The sequence below is a fragment of the Hyperolius riggenbachi genome, chromosome 5 (assembly GCF_040937935.1).
Source record: "Hyperolius riggenbachi isolate aHypRig1 chromosome 5, aHypRig1.pri, whole genome shotgun sequence".
NCBI classification, from domain to species: Eukaryota; Metazoa; Chordata; class Amphibia; order Anura; family Hyperoliidae; genus Hyperolius; species Hyperolius riggenbachi.
Window position 1 is genome coordinate 46,717,891 of NC_090650.1, and position 22,161 is coordinate 46,740,051.

At 46.8% G+C, this 22,161-nt stretch overlaps 1 protein-coding gene across 5 annotated transcripts in view; it reads left to right on the top strand.

Moving 5' to 3' along the window:
• The window catches only part of MLLT10 (MLLT10 histone lysine methyltransferase DOT1L cofactor), a 259,169-nt gene that overhangs the window by 12,885 nt on the left and 224,123 nt on the right, over positions 1 to 22,161 (top strand). For all 5 annotated transcript variants that reach the window (XM_068235604.1, XM_068235601.1, XM_068235602.1 and 2 more), the window contains exon 2: positions 16,096 to 16,175. In XM_068235604.1, the coding sequence (XP_068091705.1) occupies positions 16,096 to 16,175 (80 nt within the window). The remainder of the gene's footprint in view (positions 1 to 16,095; positions 16,176 to 22,161) is intronic.

Below are 22,161 nucleotides of genomic sequence, written 5' to 3' on the forward strand. Positions count from 1 at the left end.
ATATGCAGTTCACTGGGTGGGGGGGCAGTTAAAGTTTTTCAACTAAATAATCTGGAAAGTAATATTATAAGAAAACCTAGCAGGTGGCCTGTGCAGGGTAGGGGTGTGTGTGCAATACCCTAACACATGTGCCTCATCCAGTCAGCGCTGTGGCCAATCGGAGCGGGCAGGAAGGAAGGACATGCATACACATTGTCCGGCTTGGGAATTATTATTATAGATAGCAAATGTATTTATAAGGATGCCAGATGTGAAAGTATCTGGTAAAAACTAAACCTTTACTGGTTGTCGGGTATAATTAACTACTTTACAACTGCGCTAATTGAAATCTGTGCCCTGTTTTGATGGCTATTTGGCTGCCAGGGCGTAGATTTCAATACACTGATGCCGCACGTTCTCGCTGCTTTCGTCACTCCCGACGATCTCGCCACTGTCTCCCCGCCGCAGCTCACTCGCTCTTCCGTCTCTATTCCGCTTTAAGTGGTTCAATACTCACCGCGCCTCCTGTTTCCCTCCGTCCCCTGCTGCTCTTTTCTGGTCTGTCTCGTTGCCCTGGGTGACTTCGGCTAATCCAAACCCGGGCATTGCATGCACAGTATATCCGTTCTTTTCCCCTGTGGCTGTGCTGAGTGACGTCACAGGACAGGAGCGCCAGGGCTGTGGGGTCGGTACAAAAATCTTCCGACTCCTGTTTATGAAACCACGACTCCCAACTCCTACTCCAGGTACCCAAAATAACTCCGACTCCTCGACTCCTACTCCTTAGTCTAATACTTAACAGGGCTGTGGCTTTTGTACAAAAATCATCCGACTCAGACTCCTCAGTTTATGAAATCAATGACTCCGACTCCGGGTGCCCAAAATTGCTCCGACTACAACTCCGACTCCACAGCCCTGAGGAGCGCGCGCTTTCCCTCTACCACCCCCCCATGTCTACATTCAGCGCTCACGCAAGGAAGTTCCTGTCCTGTGATGTCACTATGCGGCCACAGGGGAGCAGAACGGACATACTGCGCATGCACGGTCCTTTAATACATGCCTCTGTGTGTTTAGAGACTCGTACACCTGCTCCAGAAAACTTAGCCGAGACTTGTTCTGGGGTACCTCAGCCAATAATCTAGCATGTGTACAGCTGCCTCACAACAGTTGTGGCTTAGCTAATTGTCAAGAAGCGACTTTGTTCTGCTCCTCTGAAGCCAATCTGAGCCCAGCAGAAGCATTGGTTTGCAAAAAAAATAAAAAAAAATGAGACTCCTGCTTCAACAGGGAAAACTCTCATTGGTTCCTGGTGGACCAATGAGAATCCTTCCTGTTGCTAGATAGGACTCCAGTTGATGTTTTACAATCCAACAGGGAGCCCTATGCTTCTTCCAGGCTCGGATCGGTTTCAGGATGAGTGGAGGCGCAGTGATGGACGGATGGCAACGTGAATGGAGCCTATGCAAAACGGCAGGTATGTAAGCGACATGTTGCGGACGCTAGCGCATACTGAGCGGATGGTCTTGCCGTGCTGTTTTTGCATCCGCAACGTTTGCATCGTGTTTGCCGTGTTAAGTGGGCCTAAGAAATGTTTGCACAGTAGAATCTCATTTTAGTAAACTCTGATATAGTAAACCTCTGGCTATAGTAAACTCCGTCCCCGGGTCCCGACGATGCAACTGTATGAATATGCAATGTATGAACAATCCTGGTCGTATTAAACTACTTGGCCAGATCCCTTGGCGTTTACTATAAATGGATTCTACTGTATAAATGCATACAAACGCTGTGTATGTATTCTGGGCACTTTAAAAACTGTTACGGTTAGGCATCGGTAGAGGGATCTGTGTGAGAGTAGGGTTACGTTTAGCTATAGTAAATATTGGTAAACATTGATATTTTATTTTGGAATCCAGTGGTAGAATATCGCTAATTGTAGCGATATTCTACTAGCGCAATCCCCTACGGCCTTTTTCCACATGCCTTTATTTTAAAGAGAAACCGTGACCAAGAATTGAACTTCATCCCAATCAGTAGCTGAGACCCCTTTTCCCATGAGAAATCTTTTTTATTTTTCTCAAACGGATCATCAGGTGGGATTGTATGGCTGATATTGTGGTGAAACCCCTCCCATGGAACCATGGTCCTGACAGTTTCCTGTCTGTGAACCTCATTGCATTGTGGGAGATAAGTTATTTTACCGTTTACAGCTGTTTCCAACTGCCAAAAAAGCAAGCAGCATCTCCTTCCACTGACATAACCTGCCAGCAGTAAAAATGTCACCATGTGATAGATGTCAGAATGTAAATCAGGGAGAGGAAAGATTTTACAATGGGCAAACGCTGACTAAATCATTTATACATAATTAGTGTAAAAAATGAAGCACTATTTTATTACATTCCTTTCACTGGAGTTCCTCTTTAAAAACTTCCATGCAAAACAGTGCAAGAAATATTTGTGGCCAGAACATGGAATCCCTTGCAAATAATATTTCACCGCCCTGATATGAAGAGTCCAGTAATTGAATCGGTTGCTACGAGTCACAAGCATTTCCCTTCTTAGAAGCCGTTTCATCTGTTCGGCCCAATATGGTGCCTTTCAGCGGAGCCGCAGCCCTCTGTCACTGTCCCTGGCATGTTTGAATTGTCTTCTTGTCTTGCTTGAAGCTGCCAGACTGCAGAATGAGAGCCAGCGATGTCCCATGTGGATTAACATTCCCCGCAGACGTTGTCACCCTCCGGATTGTTAATAGCAAACTTGGCGGCGTAACCTCTGTCCCGTATACATATGCATGAATGGCATTATAATGGATGGAGCTTGGCTTTAAAGGCCAGGGCTATTGAATAAATGAGGCCCCTAGGAATGGCAGCAGTCTCTATCTTATCTGCCCCGGCTCATATTCATGATTGTTAGTGTCACTTCTATTCTCTGTGCTTGTCATTTGTGCGGAACAGGTGACTCCTCGCTGTACTGCAGGCACACCTCTGTAACCGAATAGAAGTGACAGATGCGTGTGACTCTGCTGTTTTAGGATTATAGTCCAATACTTAGTTCTGTTCATCCTACGACCATGACCTTGTCCCTAGTTTATTCTGCTTCCTTCTGTCCATCGTCGTGCGTGTCAGGTCTGCAGCCTTGCACAGGCATTAATATGTAGGCTGGTGCCATTAAGGTGGCCATACAACTCTCGACTTGGCGGCTGATGGACCATTGAACTGGATGAAAATCAGCGCCGCGAAGCAGGGCTGTCGAGTCGGTCCAAAAAACAGACTCCAACTCCGACTCCAGGTACCTAAAATGGTTTCGACTCCTCGACTCCGACTCCTTAGTCTAATGCTTACCAGGGCTGTGGATTTTGTACAAAAATACTCTGACTCCTGACTCAGACTCCTCAGTTTATGAAACCACCGACTCCAACTCCGACTCCACAGTCCTGCTGCCAAGAGCATGCCGATCGACGATGCGACCAATTTCAGGATGAAACTGGTCACGCGTATTGATTCGACATGCTGCAAGATGTTTGGCCGTCGTGGTCGATCGGGTGTTCGTTGGTAACTGCGAGCATGTGGTGAGCATTAAAACCCCTGGCTCTGTTTCTTCTAGTGTATGAATGAACCCCCTATATGTGCATTTATACATTACCTGACCCATGTCGCCCACCGCGTGGCGCCCTTCTGTCTTTGGAATCACACTGCTCCATTAGTGGCGCATAGCACATGGCGCTGTGGGGCGGTACACACGTGGCACACGCTAAACGCCAGCGGTGTGTATAGCACTAATGAAGCAGATGGATTCCGTAGACAGATGAGCACCGCGTGGTGGGCGACACGGACAGGTAATCTATAAATACACACACAGGGAGAACCCATGGATGCACCGGACTCGGCCAATCCCCGAGACTTCATGCTGAAATCAATCAGGAATTAGCCTGCGGTGTATGATCAGATTTTTTTCCCCACCTTTATGCTCCTTTTTCCCTTTGTCATAATTACATAATTGTGGATTTGAACCATAGACCTGGCCCTCAGAGCCATTAAAGTCAATGGGAACTGATTTATATTTTTATTGTCCTCTAAAGTTCTGTCCCCATTTTGTTGGTCTTACTGCAGGCTGGCCCCCAAATTTACCATTTTTATTTTTTGACCAGTTCGGTCGAATACTTTAGCAGGAGAGAGGAGGCAGAGCTTCTTTACCCTGCTCTGTCACTCCTCCGTCATGCACGGCCATCTCCTCCCCTTTCTCCGCCCTCTCAGTCGCACTCCCGCTGATGCGCTGCTCCCCTACTGTCACTGCAAGAGCGCGCAGCGCTGCGGACAGGTCTTCATGCGTGGCTCCCTGGCAGCCGGCAGCTCTTTTGATTGTGCACAGTCACAAATGCAGCCAGTCACCACATAACGCGTGCATGCGCGCTCTTCTGCTCACGGCCGCACACCCGAACATCTCATTTTCTCGTGCTGTTTTATCGGCGCTTGAGAGTGAGAGATATTTGGAAGGAAGAGGCTGCCGACCCAGAAGATAAAGCAAAGGTCGGCAGCCATCTTGGATTATCAAAAACGGATGTATGGTAATATTTACCGATCTAGGGGCGGGGGAGCGGCGAAAGTAACAGAAGGTAAAAGTATTTTTAATTTAAAAGCCATACATGTTGTTTTTTTGAAAAAAATAAATAAATCCCAATGGCTTTAAATTTGGCCCTCAGGTGGTTTCCCCACTTTGCATTATGTTTGGCCTACTGTAGACCACCATGGAAGCTATATTGGAGGTGAAGCCTTAGATCACCAGGGAAGCCATATGTGGAGGTAGTGGAAAGCGCTAAACACTATACTGTATAGGAGAGGGTGTGGGCCTCTAGACAACAGGGAACTGTATAGGGGTTGGAGGGGGGCTACTAGACACCTGGGAACTTTATAAGGGACGATGGTGGCCACTAGACATTGAGGTTGGTCCGCGTACAATTTCAGCCCTCTTTGTATTTGAGTTTGACACCCCTGCGCTAGAGAAAACGGTCAGCCCAAAATATGTAATGCTTAAAGAGACTCCGTAACAAAAATTTCATCCGGTTTTCTTCCATCCTACAAGTTCCAAAATCTATTCTAATGTGTTCTGGCTTACTGCAGCACTTTCTACTATCACTATCTCTGTAATAAATCAACTTATCTCTCTCCTGTCAGACTTGTCGGCCTGTGTCTGGATGGCTGCCAAGTTCTTCAGTGTTGTGGTTCTGTGATGCATCTCCCCCCTCCAGGCCCCTCTATGCACACTGCCTGTGTGTCATTTAAATTAGGGCAGCTTTTCTCTGCTCTCTTATCTTTTACAAGCTGGATAAATCCTCCTCTGAGCTGGCTGGGCTTTCACATACTGAGGAATTACATACAGGCAGAGCTGTCTGCACTCTACAGGAAGAAACAGCCTGACACTTCAGTGGAAGATAGCTGCAGGGGGAAAGAAACACACAGATGATCTCTTGAGATTCAAAAGGAAAGGTGTATACAGCCTGCTTGTGTATGGATGTATTTTCTATGTGTGGACATACTGTACATCAACCTACTTCCTGTTTTGGTGGCCATTTTGTTTGTTTATAAACAAACGTTTTAAAACTGTTTTTAACCACTTTTAATGCGGCGAGGAGCGTCGAAATTGTGACAGAGGGGTATAGGAGATGTCCCGTAACGCACTGGTATGTTTACTTTTGTGCGATTTTAACAATACAGATTCTCTTTAAAGTAAAACTGTAATTAAAAATGATAGCCCCTGGGGGTACTTGCTTTGGGAGGGGGAAGATCCTAATGATGCTTCCCCCATTCTATTTACCCTCCAGGATCCAGCGCTGGCAGCCCCCGAAAGTACACCTGACGGGCTTGTCAGCTGTGGCGCAGTAGCACCTGCAATATTTACCTTTCCAGGTCCAGTGCAGGTGCAAGCTTGGGTTTGGCTATTTCAGCTGGAGCCCATCAGAAAGCCGCCACTGCCTGCGCTGGAGCCGGGAAGGTAAATATTTACATCGCCACTGTTCGGGGACTGCCTGTGAAGGAGCTCGGAGGGTGGAGAGGATGGGGAAGCCTCATTAGGATCCAGAGGCTCCGCCCTCCCGTGAAGGTTTTCTAAAGCACATTGGGCAATGCCTTTCGTGGCCGTTAGACCTATTTTTTCAGGTCTTTTGGTGTCCAAAAAGGCCAAGCACAACACTATAGGCTGTTAGTAGATCAGGCAAACAACAGATTTCTACTTGTAAATTGGTCATTTACCTGAACTGCCACTTTGCACCAGTCAATGTCAGATATCGCCATGCACCAGAACTAATGCTTATTGTCTAATGTATGTTTTTAAGCAACTATCAATCCCGCACTGCTGCCACTCACGCATAAATGTAAAAAAGGATGCTGGGAAATGTGGGTGCAGGGTGAAGCCGAAAAGCGGCTCACCCTGCTGTGCAAATTTCCCGTGGGTGTTAATTACTAATCCCCCTCCCAGACACTATACAGTGGGGGTAAGATGCAGTTCTGCTTACAGCTATTGCTAGTAGCGGAATTGCACAGTTATCGTAGTTTGGGCACAGTCTTTTGCCGGTGCCTAAATTACTAACTTAAAGTGAACCTAAAGTCACTTAAAAAAAACGAGATTAACTCACCTGGGGCTTCCCTCAGCCCCCTGCAGACGATCGGTGCCCTCGCAGCTCCGCTCCGATGTCCCAGGACCCGCCGGCGAGCACTTCCGGTTTGGCCGTCACCGGCCGACAGGGATGGGAACGCGAGTGATTGTTCGCGTTCCCAGCCTGTATATCGCCCCCTATGCTGCTATTGCGACCTCCTGGCCGCAATAGCAGCATAGGGGGCGATATACAGGCTGGGAACGCGAACAATCACTCGCGTTCCCATCCCTGTCGGCCGGTGACGGCCAAACCGGAAGTGCTCGCCGGCGGGTCCTGGGACATCGGAGCGGAGCTGTGAGGGCACCGATCGTCTGCAGGGGGCTGAGGGAAGCCCCAGGTGAGTTAATCTCGTTTTTTTTAAGTGACTTTAGGTTCACTTTAACGCGGCTATAACCGTGAGGGCTTGTTCTCATCTAAAATGAAATCGCTGACGCCATCATTTTTGATTTTATTTGCACAATGTTTTTCAGCGCCTCCTGGCGCTTACCTGTGTGCTTCGTTTTTTTTATAAAGTGCTTTTCTAAGCGTTTTTGCAGAGCCATTCCATTTTTTCACTTCCTGGTGTCAGTCACCGGTAATGAATAAATGCAATGTATTCATGACAGCGCTGGGGAAATTGCTATACAAGCGGTTTTTCAAGCGTTTTGCGATTTCCCAATACCTTCCACTATAGGCAAATCGCCCGAAAAATGGTACAGACAGCGCTTTGGTGAGCCGTTTGGAATCGAATGCTCAGATATGAACACTTTGAGGGAATCATTGCACAAGTACTTTAAGGGCAATTTTAAAAATCGCCGGCACTTAAAGGCGAAAACGCTCTAAGTGTGAGCAAGCCCTAATTGACATTACGGCCTATGGCGGCGCCTAAATGTGCACGGACGCGCCGTGCCCTTTCTTCCTGTCTCGCCCACCCACAGCCTCTTGCTATACCTGACCGAGGTGAACATCTATCTATCTATCTATCTATCTATATCTATCTATCTCTATCTCTATCTATCTATCTATCTATCTATCTATCTATCTATCTATCTATCTATCTATCTATCTATCTATCTATCTATCTATCTATCTATCTATCTATATATATATATATATATATATATATATATATATATATAATCTCTGAATCACAGTAGTGTGCAAGAGACCTCCAGCTGATTCCCCCCCCCCCCCCCCTTCAATTATAATGAAGCTAACATCTAATCTATTAAAGGGGCTCAGTGCTTAAAAATGTAAAAGATTTTATATATACCTGGGGCTTCCACCAGCCCCATCTGCTCCGATCGCTCCCACGCCGCCGTACTCCGCTGCCCGCAGCTTCGGGAACCGGGTCCCGTCACTGACGCCAGTCGCCAGCTACGCAGGACAAGTGCGTCCTCTACGTAACTCTTCAGCGGCTGCTGGAGAGATACGCAAACAGTGCACTTCTCTTACATTAGACTGGCTCCAACTGACTGAAGTACGGGGACCCGGTTCCCGAAGCTGAGGACGGCGGCGTGGGAGCGATCCGAGCGGATAGGGCTGGAGGAAGCCCCAGGTATATATAAAATCTTTTTAAATTTTTAGCTTTGGTACACTTTCAAGTTGCAAATTGTGGGGCCAGGCTAAAACTTGGTACAAACCAGGGCTGTGGAGTCGACTCCTTAGGGTAGAAAAATCATCAGACTCCGACTCCTCAGTTTATGAAACCTCAGACTCCAGGTACCCAAAATTGCTCCGACTTCTTAGGGTAGGAACACAGTAGGCAGAATCGCATGAATTTTTCATAGCACATAGTGTAAAATGCATATGCGATTCTGCCTAGTGTGTTCCTACCCTTAGTCTAATATTTACAAAGGCTATGGATTTGGTTCAAAAATCATCCGACTCGGACTCCTCAGTTTATTGAAACCATCGACTCCAGGTACCCAAAATTGCTTCGACTCCACAGCCCTGGAAATTGTAAAGAGAATCTGTACTGTCCAATTTGTACAATAAAAACATACCAATCGATTCACTGTGATCTCCCCGCCGCGATCCTGGCTTTTAATCGCCAGTTTTAGGCAGTGTTTACAAACAAAAAACATGGCTGCTAACCAGGAAGTGATGTTTGTGTAGATCTATATCATGTTACAGTATACTACAAGTTTTTATTACATAGTGAACTCCAGTCAGGAATTCTTACAGTTTCTCAGCATGGGCAGCTCCCGCCCCCTTCAGACAAGCTGAAATTGAAAGCAGAAAGCTGTCCGTGACTAATACACGAAGCACACAGAGCCTGCAGGGGGCGTGGAGGAGGCGTGCATAACTTCTCCCTATTACAGCAGAGGAAGTGCATTCCTCTCTGGCTCGACAAAGCTTGACAAAGAAAAGTAGATTAGATGTATTACAGAGACAGTGCAACTATAAAAGGCTGCAGTAATCCAGACCACATTAGAACAGGTATAGGAACTTAGAGGATAGAAGAAATAAGGCTGAAATTTTTGTTACAGAGTCTGTTTAATTTGCACTACGGCAACACGTTTCTTGAGTACATGGGACACTTCAGGCCAAAAATCAGTGCCAGCTCTATCTCTAAGCCGAGCATTAAGCGCCTCTTTGATGCTTGGTTTAGAGATACAGCTGGCACCGAGTTTTGGCCTGAGGAAGTGTCCTATGTACTCACGAAACGTGTTGCCTAGTGCAAATTAAAATGTCCTTATTTTACATTGTTCTTTGTGTCATCGTTGAGGTAAGCCACCTCTCGTTTATTTTATTGGTTTTAATACATTTTATTACCTTTGGGCATCTTTCTCCCCATTATCGCTTCACCTCCATTTGATGACGGTAACCCTGCTGACCCTTTCAGGGTTCTCCCCAGAATTTTTTTCCAGCCGGTTGTCATGAAAAAGTAGCTGGGTGGGGCGAGATGAGAGAATGCAGGGCTGGTGCTTCTGTGCACAACTCTGCTTACAGAATAGGAGGAAGTGAGCCGATGACAGTCGGGTGCTCACCAAAACTAGCCGGGTGGAGCACCCGGCTAAAAGAGCCTGGGGAGAACACTGCACGTTGGTACCATGTAAGGGTTTCCCCCCTTTCTTCTTCAAGAGTGCGACCACATGTAGAGAGACCTGGATGCTCGAGTGAAGACCGTTATACTCTCCACCTATCTTATTGGTTGGTTGTCCCAATTGCAACCTTATTTTGAGCACCAATTCTCAAATCTGCTAATTTTTTACTACACCGTGTTGACTTTGGTTGTCTTTTTTTTTTTTTCTTTTTTTTTTTCCTCTTTCGAAGGTACAGTTCTATTGTATCACACCTACCACGTTTTCAGCCAGGTTTTTTTTTTTTGTGTGTGGTCCCTTTGAGCCCATTTTAATATCCAAGTGGTCGTGGATCAACCGAGCTATCTGGGTTCCCGACATCTAAAACTTTTTTTTTTTTTATAGAATCTAAAGCCCTGCACACACCCTAAACTTAAAGAGAACCCAAGACAGTTCCTTGGGGGGCAGATGGAACACAGAGGCATGTTCTCTGCCTCATGACATGCCTCTGTATTCCCCTGCTTGCCACTCTGCCCCTCCATTGCACCGCTATAGCCCCCCCCCCATTCCCCCGAAATTAGCTACAATATTTGTCACCATCTCGGAGGGCAATGGCAGGAGAGGGATTCCCTGCAGGTTTTCCAGAGCAGCCATTGGGCAGCTCTCTCCCCCTGGCTTCGTCTCCTGCTGCTCCCCCGCCTCGCTGCATGCTGCTGTGAGAGAGAGATCTCTCTCCTTGCAGTGTTGTGATCCAGAGGTCACAGAAGCGAAAGTGGGGCATTGTGGGAGTGGTGGTTTTGGTGGCTACCTGATCCGTCCAGCCCTCCGGATCAGGTAGCATAATTTTTTTTATTTTTTTATTTTATGAGCTCACCTTGGGTTCTCTTTAAATAGTTTGGATCGTCCGGCAAACTACAGATTTTGCCGTATTGGATGACAAAAAAATTTAGCCAAACGACGACGTGTGACTGTCATCTGGCATTTTGGCTGATCCATCTGGCTAATCAACTCTGACGATTGTTGTGGAGAGATCGTGCAGTCGTTCACATGTGGGCCTTAGTATCTAACCTAAAAATATTTAATAATGTATGCCCAGCCTAAAGCTCCTGCACACATGGTAGATTATCTTCACCCTAGACAGTTGTTTGGCACCCTATTGGACACAAGTGTAGTGTATGGCACATTATATCTGAGCACATTGTTCCCCTCCGTGGCTCATTTCCTGCTGATATCTATGGAGAATCTGTGTACAGTGTGATCAGACAGATCCCTCTTTGATGAAGATATGACCTGAGAAGCTGCATTGACCAGTGTATGGCCAGGTTCAGCTCTCACATGGTCTTTTGCAGGAATCAGAAGCCTCTTTGTCTGGTTATTTCTTTCATGAGTGAATCAGCTGCGATAGTTCTCCCATTCTGTGGAAATGTTAGGAAAGCTCTGTCCCCTCCTCCCCCAGAGTATATATGCTAATGGCTGGATGCATGGATGCAGTGTTTATTGGGTGAGGGCTGTACAGTGTCTTCCTGTGTCATCTCTGTGGTGACTCTTCTGTGTTCTGTGTAGGGACAAATGGAGCACCCAGATACTTGTCGGTTAAATATCTTCTGTACAGTCTGTAGTTTATTCATAGACTTCTCTGTCCTTGGTGGTTTCATTTTTTTTCCTCAAAATGAGATTCAAGACAAAACATTTATTGGATGGAGTATGGATGTTTGTGCTTATTTCCACTAGTTGCGTTTTTTAAGTTGTTTTCTGCATACAGAAACCATTGGACTGACAGGCTTGAAGGGAGAGGAATAAGGAGGCTGACGTTTATTTTTTTAACTACTTAAGGACCACGTTAGTTAAAATCTACACCCTGTTTTGATGGCTATCCGGCTGCCAGGGCGTAGACTTCGACTCCCCGCCGCTGCGTGAATCCGCCGATCTCGCTGCTGAATCCCCGCTGCCTCCCGCTTCTGCTCACTTGCTCTGCCTGTCTCTATGACGGCAGAGCCCTGTGAGCGGGTCAGGAACCGATTTCATTGGCTCCTGGCCCTGTCTTTCAATGTATTCAACTCCCATTGGCTTACATTGAAAGATAGGGTCAGGAGCCAATGAAAGCGCCTCCTGACCGGCTCACAGGAACTCTGGCGTCATAGAGACGGCAGAGTGGGTGGCCCAGGTTCCCGACGTGCGGCGGTGATGGCAATTGCGGCGGGTATGTGCAGCGATTCGTCGGGATTCCACCATTTATTTACCAACGGTCTCTGGTCCCTAAGGGGGCAGAGGCCGCTGGTACTTAAGTGGCACATTGCCTGGCTGTCCTTCTGATCCTCTGCTTCTATGGCTGTGTACAAATTGTCTACTTATGTCGGCTGTTGGGGATCAGGACCTGATCCCCTTAGGCGACATCGCTGGCCCGGGCTGCACATGTGTCAGCTGTGTAGCAGACGATGTGCTGTGTTGCTATGCGGGGGGGGGGGGGGGAGGGGAGGAGGAGCGGTGCATATGTGATGTCACCCGGCAGTCAGGGGAGCGGTGTGAACAATGGAGTGGCGGGGGAATCGGCGTCACTGGGGTTGAGCAAATCCATTTGGCGGATCTCATGGGTTGTGCGTCAGGGGTCATCGTGTGCCGTACACCTGCCTGATTGTGGCTGAGGCAGTCATTGGCCGATATAATGATACCCGAGGTGACGTGACATGAGATAGACATGTGTATGTACACAAATAACTGTGTTGTGTTCCTTTTTTTCTTTCTGAAAAAGTTAAACATCAGGTATGTAAGTGGCAGTTCCTGTCTGAGTCAGGACTGAGTCAGACTACAGTGTGACCCGCACTGATAAGAAATTACAACTATAAAACACTTTCCTGTCAGAAAATGGCTTCTCAGAGCAGGAAAGAGATAAAAAGGTCAATAGTTCATAGATTTTAGCCCTGGCATACTTCAATGAATGTGTCATTGAGCAAAAACAATAAAACAGTAAAAACTTAAAAAGTATGTTTAAATATAAAATAAAAAAGTGAAATATCTTAAGTCATTTTTAGGAGAAGGAGGATAGATACAATTGTTTATTTCATTAGTTTATTTTCACCTTTTAAGTTAGACGTGTGCACGCGGCTTAATACTTTTAGCCATAGACCATGAAGAATCATGCAGATCAGGTGCTCTGATTGAAGTCTGACTAGGAAAGCCAGGCAATCTGCATTGTTTAAAAGGACATACCGTATATTCCGGCGTATAAGACGACCCCCAAACTTTTTTTCAGTCAAAATATAGAGTTTGGGCTATACTCGCTGTAGAAGACTACCCCTCTTCCAACGCACACCAAATAAAAATTAAAAATCATCATATACTGGTGCTATGTAATGAACAGATACTGGTGCTGTACTGTATGTGGTACCCAGTATATAACAGTATACAGGTGATTGACTGGTTGGACTGGTCAACTCTCCCTCTCCCTAAAGGTGCGTACACACATGCGACTATAGTCGTTTGTAACGATCGTTCCCCGATCTTTACCAACGACGATCGTTACAAAAAACGAACCACCGACTATTAAGGCAAACGACGAACGAGCCAAATCGCTACAAAAGAAAGTTCTGTCTCAGCGGATTTTAACCAACGACAATCGTTTGCAAAAGTAGTACATCGTTGAAACGGTCGTTCGTACTAGGCTTGACATGCGCATTTCACTATTTCTCCGTGAAACTTCTCATTTTTATGCGCAGGCGCAATAGTTGCTTTACGTGATGTAACGTTCGTTCTAACGATCAGATCGTTACACACCTTTTAAAACTAACTTTACTTAGGTCGTTTTTTTATCAATTAAAAGTTTGTTCGTCGTTCTCAACGAACGATCGTTGTCGCATGTGTGTACGTAGCATTAGTGGATTGGTCAGCTCTCCTTGTCTACCTGTTTATCAGAGCGTTATGGAAGAATAGATTGTGCTGTGCCCATAAAATGCGCCTCTTTCACCTGTCTGGCCCACCCTTGTATCCTATTTACCTCCTTCTCTGCCTCTCAGATCTCGCACATGTGCGCCTGCGCCGCTTCACTACAGTCCTCAGCAGCGAGATCTGAGAGTCGGTAACAGGATAGGGCGTATCACTCAGCATCAATAAGACGACCCCTGACTTCTCAGAAGATTTTCAAGGGTTAAAAAGTAGTCTTATACACCAGAATATACAGTAAATATGGCAGCCTCCAAATCCCTCTCACTTCAGGTTCCCTTTCATCAATGGCTGGTTCAAAATAATGTCATATTGTTTACAGAAAAAGAAAGCTTGTACACCACTTCTCGCATCTCTGTGTGCATTAAAGTGGCTATATTTCTAGCGATTTTGCGGCCAGATTAACCATTTAATTTGTTAATTTGATTGAATCGTATTAAAATTGGCGCCACAACATTTTTCAACCAATCGATGATGATGATTTGATTGATTTCATCAATCACGCATGCTGGAAAATCTGTTGAACGTGCTCTCGGGTGCGCGACCGTAATGGCAAGCAATATCGGGATGAGCAAAAAAACCCTGGTTCTGTTTCCCCAGTGTATGGATGTACCCCCACCCCCCCATGTGTGTATGTATACATTATCTGTCCGGTGTCGCTCACCATGTGGTGCCCATCCATCTTTGGAACAATCCGTTCTTCCACTAGCGGTATACGTGCCACAGGCGCATAGAACACGCACACGTGCTACATGTTAGCGCCGTGCATAGCATCCACTAGCTGCCCCCCTAGTAGTGAAGAGCAGGGGATCCCAAAGACGGATGGGGGTTACATTTATACACTAGGGGGGCAGCCGTGGATGCTGCTGATTTAATGCTGAAATCGGTTGGTAATTGGAATGAAGTGTATGGGCAGCTGACTGATCTCTCTCTGATCGATTCTGATTCGAGAGAGATTTGTCTCTTGGTCGAATATGCCCATCATCGCTAGATGTATGGCTACCTCAATAGACCCCTCTTCGATCAGATTTGACTGACAATGGTCAAATCTGTTAGCTATCTACAAGTGTATGGCTACATAAATACACCTGACAATTATGGGCAGATTGGACATGGAGACAAATTTTATCTCTAATCGAATCTGATTAGAGATAAATTTGTCTCCTTGTTGAAGCTGCCCATATACTACAGGCCGATTCCCGTCTGATTTCAGCATGAAATCTTCAGGTAATCGGCTGAGCCCGCCGCTGCCACCCTAATGTATAAATGTACCCCTCCGTGTGTGCATCTATACATTACCTGTCCTGTAGCAGGCTCCACGCGGTGTCCGTCCATCTCTCTGCGTTCTAACAGCCACATAAACGCTGGCGGCACATAGCGTCTGAGATCAGATGCTATGTGCCGCCAACGTGTATGCGTAACCCGCAGAGATGGACGGACACCGCGCGGAGGCTGCTACAGGATAAGTATGTATAAATCCCCTCACAGGTAGCACATTTATACATCGTGGTGGCGGGGGGGGTTCGTCGCTCGTTCCGAAATCGGCCGCCGCACACGCGACCAGCCAAGAAATCGGCCAGACATCTTGCAGCATGTGTGATCGACAATGCGTCCAATTTTCGTATTGAAATTTCTCTGTCGGCCGGGCATGCACTTGGCACCGATTTTCATCCAAGTCGATTATAATAATCGAATCAGATGGTCGAACGGCCACCAAGTCGCCTGATGTATGGCCACCTAAACACAGCGCAAAATAAATATATATTTTTTAATGCTCTGCATGTGATTGGTCAACAATATTGCCTTGTTCCTTGTCAGCAAGACACATTCATAGGTATACAGTATAGTGGTGATGAATAGACTTGGCTGTATTGAGGAATGAAAAGTAGCTAGTAAGTCCCTGGAAGGGTTAAGGGATTCCTCAGTGAATTCTCCCAGCAGACCTCCCTCCCCCATTCACATTACCTGACTGCCAGAGAGCCTGAGATTATGCACTGCCTTCTGGCAGCCAGACAGCTGCTTTGTTGTGCAGGGTGCCTGGCTTGAGTTGTGTGAACTGGAGGAATGACAGGGAGGTGCAATAGGCTCTGCTCCTCCTCTCCCTGCACACAGCAATTTCTGTGTGTGTGTATCCTTTTCTTGTGGGGGAAAATCTGGATACAGCTGCTGCTGCTGGTTCTGTAGGCCGCCAGCTTCTGGAGCCCACCGCCAGGCCTGAAGGCTGCAGTTGTAGGCTTTTCACACAGCTTGATGCTGCATGTGGTGAGACATAGTGACTGGATGACCAGACTGGAAGGCTATCAGATGGATTTGGAAGGAGCTGCAGGGCTGTGCAGGGTAAATGGGAGCTCTGCCCTACATAGGGAAGGAGTGATGGGAGCTGATTCCACGTGTAGATCCCTGCTGGATGATGATACAGGGTTCTGGGGAAGTGTCTGACTGTCTTTGTGTGTGCCAGTGATGTAACTGCTCTCTGCTTTCTAAGAGGACCTGTTTATCCTAACTTTGTGTGTTTTTCTTTCACAGCTTGCTATGGCATAGTTCAAGTGCCAACGGGGCCATGGTTTTGTCGAAAATGTGAATCTCAGGAACGAGCGGCTAGAGTGGTGAGTAGTTTTTTATATTTATGACTTGTTTTATGACATGTTTTGGGCTGAATGACTGGCTAGCACTTGCAGCTATAGAGTGCCAGCTTCACATCTAAGCCATGACAAAAAAAAAATGCAGTGCTTATACAGGAAACCAAATAATAATATAATCCATGTTACTAAAAGCATGTCTGAAGGGAAAGGGATATGGAGTCTGTTGGACACCGCGCCAGCTCACCCGCCGCAGCTCGCCTCCAGGTTGCAGGAGTATGTGTGTAAAGGCAGAACAGGGCTACAAGAATATGGCGTCTGAAGCCCTGCACTGGAGACTATTTGTGTCTCCAGTGCAGGACTTTGGGTGCCATTTTCCCGTAGCCCTGGTCTGCCTTTCATCGTGGGACATGTGAAGATCAGGGAGCGGCACTGGAGGCTGGAAGTCGTCTGCTAGGGGAGTTGATTGGTTTTATTTTTAAGAGCTTTGGGGACATTAGAGGACAGTATCTTGGGGTGGGGGGACGGATGGCGGGGACACACATCAATTAAAGGGGAACGCTGCCTATTGTCTTTTTAAATGACTGCCTTATTATGTATGTGTATTTTTGAGATTAAAATTATGCTAAATTTGTGCATTTTGTGAAAACATTGCCACATTATGTGTATTTTGTGGTAACACTGCCGCCTTGCGTGTATTTTGTGGAAACACTGCTGCATTAAAGGGAGGGTTCACAGAAAAAAAAAAAACTAATCCACATACCTGGGGCTTTCTCCAGCCCGTGCCAGGCAGGACGTGCCCTCGACGCCGATCCAGAGGCTCCCGGTCTTCTCCGGTGGCTCACCTGACCTGGCCAGGCCGGCTTCCTGGTCGGGCTCTTGTGCGCTCCAACGTGCGTCTCACGCCGTCACACTGACGTCATCGGACGTCCTCCAGGCTGTACTGCGCAGGCGCAGTAGTTCTGCGCCCGCGCAGTACAGTCCGTGGAACGTCATCGCGACCGCGTGAGAGGCGCGTTGGAGCACAAGGAGAAGCCCGACCAGGAAGCCGGCCTGGCCAGTTCGGGTGAGCCACTGGAGAAGACCGGGAGCCTCCGGTGCGGCGTCCAGGGCATGTCTTGCCTGCCACGGGCTGGAGGAAGCCCCAGGTAAGAGGATTAGTATTTTTTTTTTAAAATTTTCCGTGGATCTTCCCTTTCAATGTATTTTGAGGAAACACTGCTGCCTTACGTGTATTTTGGGGGGAACACTGCCGCATTATGTGTTTTTTGGGAACACTATCGCCTTGTGTGATTTGTGGGAACATTGCCAAATTGCGTGTATTTTGTCGGAACACTGTCGCCTTGCGTGCATTTTGTGGGAACACTGCCGCTTTACTTGTATTTTGTGGGAACACTGCCACCTTACTTGTATTTTGAGGGGGAACACTGCTGCATTACGTGTATTTTGTGGGAACACTGCGGCATTATATATATTTTGTGGGAGCACTGCCGCATTACGTGTATTTTGTGGGAACGTTGCAGCCTTGCATGTTTTTGGGAACATTACCGCCTTACATATATTTTGTGGGGGAACACTGCCGCCTTGCGTATATTTTGTGGGGGAACACTGCCGCCTTGCGTGTATTTTGTGGGGGAACACTGCCGCCTTGCGTGTATTTTGTGGGGGAACACTGCCGCCTTGCGTGTATTTTGTGGGGGAACACTGCCGCCTTGCGTGTATTTTGTGGGGGAACACTGCCGCCTTGCGTGTATTTTGTAGGAATATTGCCGCATTACATGTATTTTGTGGGAACACTGCTGCCTTGCGTGCATTTAGTGGGGGAACACTGCTGTATTACGTGTATTTTGTGGGAACACTGTTGCCTTGCGTGTATTTTGTGGGAACATTGCCGCCTTGTGTGTATTTTGTGGGGGAACACTGCTCCATTACATATATTTTGTGGGAACACTGCTGCATTACGTGCATTTTGTGGGAACACTGCCACCTTACTTGTATTTTGAGGGGGAACACTGCTGCATTACGTGTATTTTATGGGAGCACTGCCGCATTACGTGCATTTTGTGTGAACGTTGCAGCCTTGCGTGTGTTTTTGGGAACATTACCGCCTTACGTGTATTTTGTGGGGGAACACTGCCGCCTTGCGTGTATTTTGTGGGGGAACACTGCCGCCTTGCGTGTATTTTGTGGGAATATTGCCGCATTACATGTATTTTGTGGGAACACTGCCGCCTTGCTTGTATTTTGTGGGAACACTGCCGCCTTGCGTGTATTTTGTGGGAACACTGCCGCCTTGCGTGTATTTTGTGGGAATATTGCCGCATTACGTGTATTTTGTGAGAACATTGCCGCATTACATGTATTTTGTGGGAACACTGTCGCCTTACGTGTATTTTGGGGGGAACACTGCCACATTACATGTATTTTGCGGGAACGCTGAAGCCTTACTTGTATTTTGTGGGAACACTGCTGCATTACGTGTATTTTGTGGGAACCCTGTCACCTTGCGTGTATTTTGTGGGAACACTGTCGCCTTACGTTTGGGGGGAACACTGCCACATTACATGTATTTTGTGGGAACATTGCAGCCTTGCGTGCATTTAGTGTGGGAACACTGTTGCCTTGCGTGTATTTTGTGGGAACACTGTTGCCTTGCGTGTATTTTGTGGGAACATTGCCGCCTTGTGTGTATTTTGTGGGGGAACACTGCTGCATTACATATATTTTGTGGGAACACTGCTGCATTACGTGTATTTTGTGGGAACACTGCCACCTTACTTGTATTTTGAGGGGGAACACTGCTACATTACGTGTATTTTGTGGGAACACTGCGGCATTGTGTATTTTATGGTAGCACTGCCGCCTTACGTGCATTTTGTGGGAACGTTGCAGCCTTGCATGTGTTTTTGGGAACACTACCGCCTTGCGTGTATTTTGTAGGAATATTGCCGCATTACATGTATTTTGTGGGAACACTGCCGCCTTGCTTTTATTTTGTGGGAACACTGCCGCATTACGTGTATTTTGTGGGAACACTGCTGCATTACGTGTTTAGTGGGAACACTGCTGCATTACCTGTATTTTGTGGCAACACTGCCACCTTGCGTGTATTTTGTGGGAATATTGCCGCATTACATGTATTTTGTGGGAACACTGCCGTCTTGCGTGTATTTTGGGAAACCATTGCCACATTACATGTATTTTGTGAGAACACTGCTGCCTTACTTGTATTTTGGGGGGTATACTGCCGCATTATGTGGTTTTTGGGAACACTATCGCCTTATGTGTATTTTGTGGGAACATTGCCACGTTGCGTTTTATTTTGTGGGAACACTGTCACCTTGCGTGTATTTTGTGGAAACACTGCTACATTACGTTTATTTTGTGGGAACATTGCCGCCTTGCGTGTGTTTTGTGGGGGAACACTGCTGCATTACGTGTATTTTGTGGGAACACTGCTGCATTATGTGTATTTTGTGGGAACACTGCTGCATTATGTGTATTTTGTGGGAACACTGCTGCATTATGTGTATTTTGTGGGAACACTGCTGCATTATGTGTATTTTGTGGGAACACTGCTGCATTATGTGTATTTTGTGGGAACACTGCTGCATTATGTGTATTTTGTGGGAACACTGCTGCATTATGTGTATTTTGTGGAAACACTGCTGCATTATGTGTATTTTGTGGGATCACTGCTGCATTATGTGTATTTTGTGGGAACATTGCCGCCTTGCGTGTATTTTGTGTGGGAATATTGCAGCCTTGCGTGTATTTTGTGGGAACACTGCAGCATTATGTGTATTTTGTGGGAACATTGCCGCCTTACGTGTATTTTGTGGGAACATTGCCGCCTTGCGTGTGTTTTCTGGGGGAACACTGCTGCATTACGTGTATTTTGTGGGAACACTGCCGCCTTACGTGTATTTTGTGGGAATACTGCTGCATTATGTGTATTTTGTGGGAACACTGCTGCATTATGTGTATTTTGTGGGAACACTGCCGCCTTACGTGTATTTTGTGGGAACACTGCTGCATTATGTGTATTTTGTGGGAACACTGCCGCCTTACGTGTATTTTGGGGGGAACACTGCCACATTACATGTATTTTGCGGGAACGCTGAAGCCTTACTTGTATTTTGTGGGAACACTGCTGCATTACGTGTATTTTGTGGGAACACTGTCACCTTGCGTGTATTTTGTGGGAACACTGTCGCCTTACGTTTGGGGGGAACACTGCCACATTACATGTATTTTGTGGGAACATTGCAGCCTTGCGTGCATTTAGTGTGGGAACACTGCTGTATTGCGTGTATTTTGTGGGAACACTGTTGCCTTGCGTGTATTTTGTGGGAACATTTCCGCCTTGCGTGTATTTTGTGGGAACACTGCTGTCTTAGGCCCTGTTCAGACTATGTGCGTTCCTAGACGTTTTTCCAGAACGCGTACGGGCAGACTTTGCGCATAGAAACGGCTACTAATGTTTTCTAATGGCCTCGGTCACATGTATGCGTATGAGACGCATACGTTTCTCATCCGCATTGCTGCACGCAGTTCTGTGCGTCACGCACAGAAACGGACACAATAAAAGTCTATGGATGCGTATCAAAAACGTGTACTATTGCGTTTTAGCGCACATTTCCCTCTGCGTTTCCCATTGTTTCCTGTGTGAAGCACTTCCTTTCAACATGTAAAAACGCAAGAAAAACTCATATAAAGGCATGCATTTTTCAACTTGTGTTTTATTTGCTTTTCTATGCGTTCTGCAAAAGCTGACCCTATGAACAGGGCCTTACATGTATTTTGTGGGGGAACACTGCTGCATTATGTGTTTTTTGGGAACACTGCTGCAGAAAACGTCCGTTTTGGATAGCAGTGTGAATGGAGCCTAACCATGATGGGTGTACAGGCATGTTGATCAGCTATGGCTGAGCAAGTGGCCTGTTCTGTTCTATGGGGAGGGGAGGGTGTAAAACAGAGGACAAGCTGGGGCCATATGATAGTGGTTGTTTGTGTTTATTTGCGATCTGTTCTATCAGTTCACTAAAATGACTTTGTCGGGATACGTGCGCTGATTCTAGATTTTTGCCTGAGATAGTTAGTAGGGAGTGTCGATACTGCATAAAGGAGGTAAGTTTGGCCAGTCATTAACCAGTTAAAATTTGCTGTCTCTGCACCATAAATTGATGCTTGATTAAGAAAATGATGTATTCAAATTTATGCAACTTAAAACTGGACCTATCAACTTCCACCTTGGTGGATTTGATTTGTCCATTTTTGAGCTGTGTACATTTCTATACAGAATTTGCATCATCCTGCATCAACTCTGAATTAGGCCTGAACCATAAATCAAATTTAAACTGAAATCACCAAGAACGTCAAAATGGCGATTTCCGCAATGACGTCATTTCCGCATGGGGAAGTTTGAAGAAGCGGCTTCAAACTACCCTCAAGTCCCGGCGTGTGCCGACAGCATCGACAGCGTTGGACATACCTTCCGCACCACACTTCCATCCAAAGCTATCTGTACTCTATCGCCGCCTGTCGGCTCTTGTGCATGGCATACTTCCTGGCTCCTGTATGCCGCATTACTTACAGGAAGTATGCCATGCATTAAAGCCTGCAGGAGGCGAAAGTAGATAGGCGGGCATCGCTGGACTCGCGCTGGAAGGTATGTCTAGCACTGCCGCTGCTTGGGGGACAGTGGGGGCACAGAGAGAGACAGGGTGGGCACAGGGAAAAACACTGAGTAGACACAGTGGGGGCACAGAGGGGACACAGATAAAGGGGGCACAAAGAGAGACACAGAGGGGGAACAAACAGGCACAGAGGGGGAACAAAGCTTGATTTAAAGAGACTCTGAAGTCTCATAAAAATAATCGAACGCCGATATCGACGCACTGCCGACCCATCCGCGATCGAGCGAAATCTTCCGCACGGATGGCTCGACGGGAATCGACGGGAACGATTGATTTCGGACGGAAATCGATCGTTCTGTCAGCGTTTGCACAAC